The sequence below is a fragment of the Sinocyclocheilus grahami genome, unplaced genomic scaffold (genome assembly GCF_001515645.1).
Source record: "Sinocyclocheilus grahami isolate Dianchi unplaced genomic scaffold, SAMN03320097.WGS_v1.1 scaffold886.1, whole genome shotgun sequence".
NCBI classification, from domain to species: Eukaryota; Metazoa; Chordata; class Actinopteri; order Cypriniformes; family Cyprinidae; genus Sinocyclocheilus; species Sinocyclocheilus grahami.
This window is the reverse complement of record NW_015506065.1, coordinates 178,811-187,642: the sequence shown is the minus strand read 5'-3', so window position 1 is coordinate 187,642 and position 8,832 is coordinate 178,811. Positions and strand designations below refer to the sequence as shown.

Sequence of the window (8,832 nt, the reverse complement as noted above, 5' to 3'; positions counted from 1 at the left end):
CTCCGCCATGGCCCCCCGGTCTGCCTGTTCCGCCATGGCTCCCTGTTCTGCCTGCTCCGCCATGGCTCCCCGTTCTGCCATGGCTCCCCGATCTGCCTGTTCCTCTTCACGGGCCTGGCCCTCCATCCTGCCCCCTGGACCACCTCCAGTCCTCCACCCTCCTGGACATTGTTTTGGTTGGGGTGGATGTTACTTTAGGGCGTCAGGAGCCGCCCTTAGAGGGGGGGATATGTAATGTGGTGTTTTGTTTCATGTTCATGTTTTCCATGTCTTTTATTTTGTAATTGTTTCATGGTCCATGTTAGTGTAATGCTTCCCTTTCCTCATGTCTCTCTGCCTTGTGTATGTGTCATGTTCTGATTGGTAGTCTTAGTCATGTGTCTTGTTCCCCATTGGTTTGTTCATGTCATGTGACCCTCCTTGTCTGCTATAAGTAGCCTTCATGTTCCCATTGTGCCTTTGTCGTGTATTGAACGTATTTAACCCGCTGTTGGTGAGTCTAGTCTGTTTGTCAAGTCTGCTCATGCTATGTCTGGTCAAGTCTGTGTCTTGGATTATTGTTTGGATCACTCTGTAAATAAACTGCACTTGGGTTCTCACTACGCTCGCCTTCAGTGGATTGACTCTTTACACATATCACAGTTGTCTGCTGCCTTCTCCATGGTCAGCACTCCAAAGAAAATTTTCCCCAAAGAAAATTTCATTTAGAATTTGTTTGTTCATCTGTATCATTACCTTATTTGCTTAATTCCTTTAGTGAATTGGGTGGCAAAACAATGCAAATAGCATGTGTAAATAAACACTGCTCTCAGTGGATGTGATTCTTAGTGAAATCTCGCCTTAATCTGTGTTTCCTTCATTGCTGCAGTCTGTATAGCCGTTGCAGTCTGGCAGACCTTGTTTGCTACTCTTCTGCCAGATGTGGTGCATTTGGGAAAACATATGTTCCATTGTAGCTTAGGTCTGATAGGGTTCTATGAGGCTGCAATGGCCAAACTCAGATTTCTCTGAGGCTTTGGCTTATGGCTGCTCGACATGGCTACCTAGCATCGTTTTCCCCTGTAGAAGAACTATATCTGGAAGACGCCTTAGGGGTCCTGTGCAGCATTGTGACTCTTTGCCCTAAGACAACCAGATGGCCTGAACCATTCATTGTTTTTTCTCCTTTTCTTCCTTCTGTCTGTGACACAGTTCATTTTTTTCAGTATTTCTATTTCACTGTCATATTTTGTATTTCTTTTTCTGTCTGCGTTTTCAATGTTTGTCTAAATCCATATTAACGTCAGTACCAGTATATATGTCTGCTAAACACCTTACAGGAATATTCCCGGTTCAGTTAAGCTTAATTGACACTTCTGTCATAATGTTGTCTTTAAAAAAAGATAGAAGAAATCGCTTACTAAACCTTTCTGTGTAAATTTATAGCCATTTTGTTTGTGACCGCATAAGACTATAATATCTAAAATGCCATAAACCATATGTTAACATGATATAAATGTTTATATATATATATGTAAATTTACAGTAGGTCCGATTTTAAAATTTTTGTTAACATGACATCATACATGCTATAAACCCTAAAAGCAAGGGTTTGAGCAGTTTGAGCAGTTTTACTCTTTGTGGTAATAAACATTATGCCATAAATGCTTTACTTCTATTGATTGGGTTTAACTTGTAGTGAACCCAGAAAGTTCCTTTAACTTATATGTAGCCAGTTGGCCTTTCTGATTTAAAATTGTCCCCCGCTGAATGGGTTTGAACAGACTAGTGTTCTATTTTCATACATCCTACCAATAAGTGCACACGGCTGATTTCCCCTCCTTATCCCTTCACTGAGTTCATTGTTCATGTGGCCATGCAGAAAGACTTCCCCTCTATGTCCCTATTGTAATGAGAGAGAGAGAGAGTGGCTCCAAGACTCCCAATGTGTTCAGACTTACTCTGGTACTGTATTGTTGTGTTTAAACATTCATGAGAAGTGACTTAAATGGGAGAGCCACACTGTTATTAATGTTTTGCTTTTTTCCCACCCTGTAAGCTTTTAAAAACAGTCAATCCTGAAGGCGAAAAAAAGAATGGATGAGATTAATGAAACAAAAATGGTATTCACATTGGCACATATACACTTTGTACAGTCACTTGGTGAAGATCCTCCTTTGTAGGACTCAGCTGACCCAAATGACTTTAGGGTTATTGAGATCAAAAGAAAAACTTCCTATCAGTCTTTATTAATGAGAAAGCAATGACTTCAAACGAGGCTCCCCGTTGGATGCAACATCTACCTTCAAGTCTCCACTATGTCATAATGCTTTCATTTTAAAGTCATAAAGAAATATTATGCCTTTGTGAAGTGCCCCCAAGGGTTCATAACAGTTTCTGTTTTAAAAAATGAATAGACAAGGAAAGAGTAGGCTGCGACATGTTGATGGCACAGACTTTAGAAATAGGACATGGGTACACAAAAATATGGGAGTTTTTTGGAAGGAAGGGATGGGGAAGAACAGTTTTCACTGGCATCAGCATTTGAAGGAGCCTCGGTGGAAATCAGCATGGGCTTTTTGGCTGAGGAGCATGATGCCAGCAGCGCTACTAGTTGTGTGGAAAAGTGTGTTTGTGTGTAAAGTAAACAGGAAGAAATGTAGAGAGGAGGCAAAGAATTGTTTCCTGTTGCGGATACAGCATTTTGTTGCTCTATGTTGCAGGATGGACCAAGTTTGCCAGGCTGACCAGGGCATTAACCAATAGCCGGAGTACACTTCAGCAGCTCACACCTATGAACAAGACTGAGGTCAGCCACAAGCATTCACGACTGGCAGAGGTGAGTGTCACACACATTTGTTTTTCTTGGGTTAGGACTTTCCATTGACTTCTATTGTTTTTATACTAATGATATCTAATGATATTTTCTTTTTCATACACTTGACCTTCATATAAGCCTTTTTGCATTTTTAGATTTTCATTAAACTGTATTCAGCTTTTTTTCCTCGCAAGGACCTTTGGCTGGTCAGGTTTTGTAGCTGATCTTCATTTACTGCCTATTTGGACCTCACAGTGTAGGCAAAACCTGACCCCCACACATATATATCCAGATACAAAAAGGACAACTGCCTTTTTCTTCAGTCACAATGATAGTTTGTCTTCCAGACAAATAATAGTTGACTCAGCTGTCCAAAGACTGATGACGTAAGCTTTATGTCTCTAAAACTTTTCACTAGGTGAGTGTTTATGGTGCCCTTTCATGAGGTAATTCATGAGGTATATGTTCCTTACAGTGCACAATTTTGACAGGGCAAAAGACCAGCTTAGACCAGCATGAATTTTCATGGTGGTCTTGCTGCACTGAAAAAAAATAATTTTCCTAATCAGTATTTTGTCTTAAATCAATTAAAATGTCCTTAAAACAGTAACAATTTTGCTGTCCAGTGGTCATGATTTAATATAGCAATTTCTGTATTGCATTAGTTTTGAATATTTCTCATGGACATTTTATATATAATTTTTTTTAGTGTGAGTTAAATAAATTTTTTGGTGCTTTTTACCCATAAAAGAAAACCTGCTTAATAATAATGCACCCCTGAGTATAAGGCAGTTTTCACTTCCAGCCCTTGTTAACAATTATATATGACTTATAAATGATTAAATACAAAATTAATAGTAGTTATTAAGATTGATGTTGTTTGGAATTGGTCAAATGGGCTTGCAAAAAAATATGACCAGAATACCAACTTACATAATAATTATGCACGCACTGTATATAAGCACATGCTGCATTTTTGTCGTCTGCTTCTTTAAATGATTGAGCTCTTTAAAGTCAAGCATAAAGGGTGAATTCTGATTGGATGTGAGTTTCTATTGTTCTGTAGCTGGAAAAATCATTCTGAAAGTGATTCCAACAATATTGTTGTGTCGTTATTGTTGTAGTTGTGTTGTGGATGTCGCTGTGCTCATATAATTATTTAAACTTTATAGTTATTGTTATTGTCCTTGCATGGTGAGAATGGGCCTTTATGCTTAAATCAACAAAAAACTATGCAAATAAATTAAACTTGTTGAAATTATGTTAGCATATATTTAATGGAAAACAAGACAAAAACATTGAGGGAAAAAAAACAGTTTGGTAGGCCAGCATAGCATAATGTTCATCAACAAAACTGGTCGTTTTTAAAGCAAAGCTGGTTGATGAAGATAGACTTTGGTCAAGCACTTAAGAAAGCTCGTAATGACACCAGAACATTTTTTTTTTGATGTGTCTTTTTAATTCAACTTTAGTTAACTTCAGTTTCTGTCTTTCCAAGGCTCTTCAGCTGGGCTCTGACATCCTTCCTCAATACAAGCAAGAGGCTCCTAAAACTCCACCTCACATTATATTGCACTACTGCACCTTTAAGACCACTTGGGACTGGGTCATCCTCATCCTCACCTTCTACACGGCCATCATGGTGCCCTACAATGTGTCCTTTAAGACCAAACAGAACAACCTGGTGTGGTTGGTACTGGACAGCGTGGTGGATGTCATCTTCTTAGTGGATATTGTGTTGAACTTTCATACAACTTTTGTAGGACCTGGAGGAGAGGTCATATCTGACCCAAAGCTCATACGCATGAACTACTTGAAGACCTGGTTTGTCATAGACCTGCTGTCTTGCCTGCCCTATGACATCATCAATGCCTTTGAAAACGTGAATGAGGTAAGCACAACATTAAAGAGAGACATTTATTTGAGCAATATCAATGTAGCTACGGTATATACTGTATATATATATATATATATATATATATATATATATATATATATATATATATATATATATACATATATACAAACACACTGTTTACACAAAAATATTAGGCAGCACAACTGTTTTCTTCATTGCTAATAATAATAATAATAAATGTTTGTTGATCTGCAAACCAGCATATTAGAAAGACTTCCGAAGGATCATGTGACACTTTTGACTGAAAATTTAGCTTTAACATCACAGGAACAAATACGATTTTTAAATATATTGAAGTTGAAAAGTTCTTTTTAATTCTAATAATATTTCATCCTATTACTCTTTTTACTGTATTTTTGATCTAATAAATACAGTCTTGGTGAGCATAAGAGACTTCTTTCAAGAACATTAAAAGTTCTTACTGACCCCCAACCACTTATAAATCAGTTAGCAGCTTTTCAATTAATCTGACTCACTTGATGAGTTCTGTGAGTGGTATTTTATAAAAATAAGGGAAATAATGAAATATATGTGACCACAATTTTTGGTTTTGTCATTTTATACTTATTACTGAAACGATCATAGCATTGCAGAATAGCATATCTTTTTTTCCCAAATGTTCCTTCCTCAAATTCAAAATTAATTGAATGATTAAGGAATCAGTATATTTAAGAGGAATTCGAATCGTTACCAGAATGGTTAAATTCCTTAAGATCTCCATCCCTAACCGTAGTTTATATCCTCTGATTCACTGACTTGGATGTGTGATGAATGATGTGATCATCCCAGTTCATCAGTAGAGATTTGTTTTTATTTGTTGATCTCTGCTGTCATAATGACTTTACGAAATACTTTTGTACCTTGAATGATGATTTAACTGCAGAAGACCTTGAAACAATTTACTCTGCATTGTTTTTCGTCCAAAAATCTTTTTGTTTACAGTTTATTTGATCAGATATAACATATTTGAATGTTCTCAAATGACCAGCTATAGACAAAAGCACAAATTGATAAACCTTCATCTTCTTTGCTTTTATTACTTTTGGTGTTATGTTTATGGAGTACTCCAGTCAAATTTTCTGTGCTCAGCTCTTGCACTATAATTGATCCTCCTCTGTTACTAAAGTTGGTGATTATTCATCTATGCATCTTGTTTGTGGTAATTAATGTTTGCACAGGACTTCTCCAGCATACATTTCCATTTCTTAGTGAGAAGAAACGAATGCAGCTTGTGTTTTTCTCCTTCCCTTATGCAAGTGGTATTGCATGTGTGTTTTTGTGTCAGGAATGCTTTATTTTTCTTGCAAGAAAGGAGTGGGATTGAGTGGACCCCCTTCCATTCTGAGGCTGAAACTCTGACGTGAAAACTATCATTATTGCCATCTCTTTCCGTATCAGTGGCTGCTCACGGTACTGGGCATTAGACTAAATGGTCTCAACCCAGCCAGACAGTTCAATGATAATTGGGCTGCTTGATTTCTATGGAATGCCAAAGCTGACTTAATTTGAAATAAATAAAGAAAGAAATGTACAAAGAAATGTAAAAAAGCAAATATATATATATATGGCTTGCTTAGTTGGGGACGCTTGACTGATTGCACAGACACTATTGAAGAGAGCTGAACTGGATGATGACATCACTGAATCATCAATGAACTGACTTTAGCTGAAATATGACTCTGTTGTCTTCTTGCATTGTTGACAATCTATTTTCCTGTTTGACTCTGTAAAGCTGCTTTGACACAGCCAGTATTGTATAAAGCGCTTTACAAATAAAGGTGACTTGACACTTCTCGTGTTTATTGCCATCCTATGATGAATCACTTGTTGTATATCGAATGCCAATCCTGCCATAATTAGAAATACATAAATGTACAAATAAATGTAAAAAAGCAAAAATAAATATATAAATATACAAAGAAAAGTAAAAAAGCAAAAATAAATAATTATTTATAATTTTATTTCCTTATTTATGTATTTTTTTAAACATTGTTTTTCCACATTTATTTATTTTTTTCTTCATAACAAATTTTAAAAGTAAAAAAAAAAGAAATTAAAAGTTAAGAAAGAATGAAATTAGCCTGTAGGCTATAGATCTATAGGCTAATTTTCTTAACTTTTATTAGACTGCAGATCGGAAAAAAAATAATTCTTGATCATCTTTAAAATGAGAGAAATCACGGACAAAATTTAGGCTACTTTTTTCGACTGCAGAAAAAAATGGAACCATTTAATTTGCAGTGTTAACTTATGAATTAAATGAAAAACAAGAAATAAATCACAACAAGAACAATAGTTCCCTTTCGAAAGGGAACTCAACGCTGCGTCCTCTAGAGGGTGCTAGGGGAATGCCTTCAGCGTGACCGGTGTCTGAAGCATGAAATGAAAAAATTACAATGAACTTGACATTGGCAGGTGGCAGCCTATGACGTAAATAATAAAGCGAATGCAGGTATAAAAGAGCACCTGCGGAAAACGTCATCCTCTTCTTTGTCTTCAAGCCTTGTGTACGGAAGCACATGCATTTGTCTCACGGGGGGTAAGGATGCGCTCACTGTTTGCATTCGCGGAACTACTAACTCAGCGTTTGCACGAGCGTGTTCGCCTCTCAAGGGAGTTGAACAAGCTTAATGCAATGCATTCGCGGCGGTTCTGTTCTTGCCTGATTCTTGAGAGAATTTAGTGTTTGAACAAAGTGTGTTTGGCTCTCGATGGAGATTAGCCACGCTGCGAGATGTGATCGCGTTGAGAATGCCTCTATGCCTGATTCTCTTTGAGAATTGAGCGCCTCTCACCTGCGTTTCGGGTCTCATCCTCTCAGCCCAGGACGTGAATATTTAGGGTGAGCATAGAAAAGGAGTTATACTGCGCACTCTGCTCCTCAGTATTTTTATTTGCAGTTATTTCAGGGTTTTTGAGGCTCTCTGTGAGCCTCCCTGATCAGCTGTTCATGAGCCTGGTAGCTTCCCCCCCCCCCTCTCCCTTTGAGGGTCGCTATGCTGAGATCCATAAGGGTGGGTGGTTGCACTCCCCCTTGCTTTAGAGCAGGGATACTCAAATCTGGACCATGAGATCCACTTTCCTGCAGAGTTTAGCTCTAACCCTAATCAAACACACCTGAGCATGCTAATCAATGTCTTTGGAATCATTAGAAAATCACAGGCAGGTGAATTTGATCAGGGTTGGAGCTAAACTCTGCAGCGCATTGGCCCTCCGAGGCAAGATTTGAGGAACCCTGCTTTAGAGGGTTGGTATGTTGAGTGCTTGCTCCCTAGAGCTCTGTTCGGCACTTAGGAGCATGGCCAGTACTCCTAGCTTAGTACTCCAGCTTTGAGTCGTTAGGCAGTGTACTCCGCTCCCTAGAGCTCCGCTTAGACAGTACTATTAGCATGTAGGCTCTATCGTGAGCCTCACTAACAGTGTCTAGCGTTGAGTGTGGTCAGGTCTCCTCTCGTTTTGAGAGTCGTTATGCTGAGACCTCCACTTTTTAGAGCTTCTCTATGAGGGTTGAGCGTTGTTAGGTTTCCTCTCGTTTAAGAGAGTCATCTTGCTGAAGCCTCCGCTCCCCAGAGCTCCGCTTAGGCAGTAATATGAGTTGTAGGCTCTTTCTTTTTGAGCCTCACTAACTGCCTCTGGCGCTGAGTGTAGTCAGGTCTCCTCTCGTTTTAGAGAGTCGTTGTGCTGAGACCTCCGCTCTTAAGAGCTCCTAAACTAGGATTGAGTGTTGTTGGGCTTCATCTTGGTTAAAAGTCATTCTGCTGAAACCTCTGCTCTCCAGAGCTCCGCTTAGGCAGTACCATTACTTTGTAGGTTCTTATGTGAGCCTCGCTAACTGTCCCTAGCGCTGAGTGTAGTCAGGTCTCCTCTCGTTTTAGAGAGTCGTTGTGCTGAGACCTCCGCTCTTTAGAACTCCGTCTTTGGCAGTAATATGAGTTTGTAGGCTCTTTTCTTTTTTGAGACTCACTAGCTGCCTCTGGCATTGAGCGTAGCTAGGTCTCCTCTCACTTTAGACAGTCGTTATGCTGAGACCTCCACTCTTAAGAGTTCCCCTACCAGGATCGAGTGTCGTTAGGCTTCCTCTCGTTTAAGAGAGTCATCCTGCTGAAGCCTCCACTCT

General features: G+C 38.8%; 1 protein-coding gene across 1 annotated transcript in view; it reads left to right on the top strand.

Moving 5' to 3' along the window:
* LOC107563685 (potassium voltage-gated channel subfamily H member 5-like) overlaps positions 1-8,832 on the top strand; it is a 114,242-nt gene that overhangs the window by 29,458 nt on the left and 75,952 nt on the right. Inside the window, exons 5-6 of the mRNA XM_016248624.1 lie at positions 2,703-2,818; positions 4,296-4,688. Coding sequence (XP_016104110.1) covers positions 2,703-2,818; positions 4,296-4,688 — 509 coding nt within the window. The remainder of the gene's footprint in view (positions 1-2,702; positions 2,819-4,295; positions 4,689-8,832) is intronic.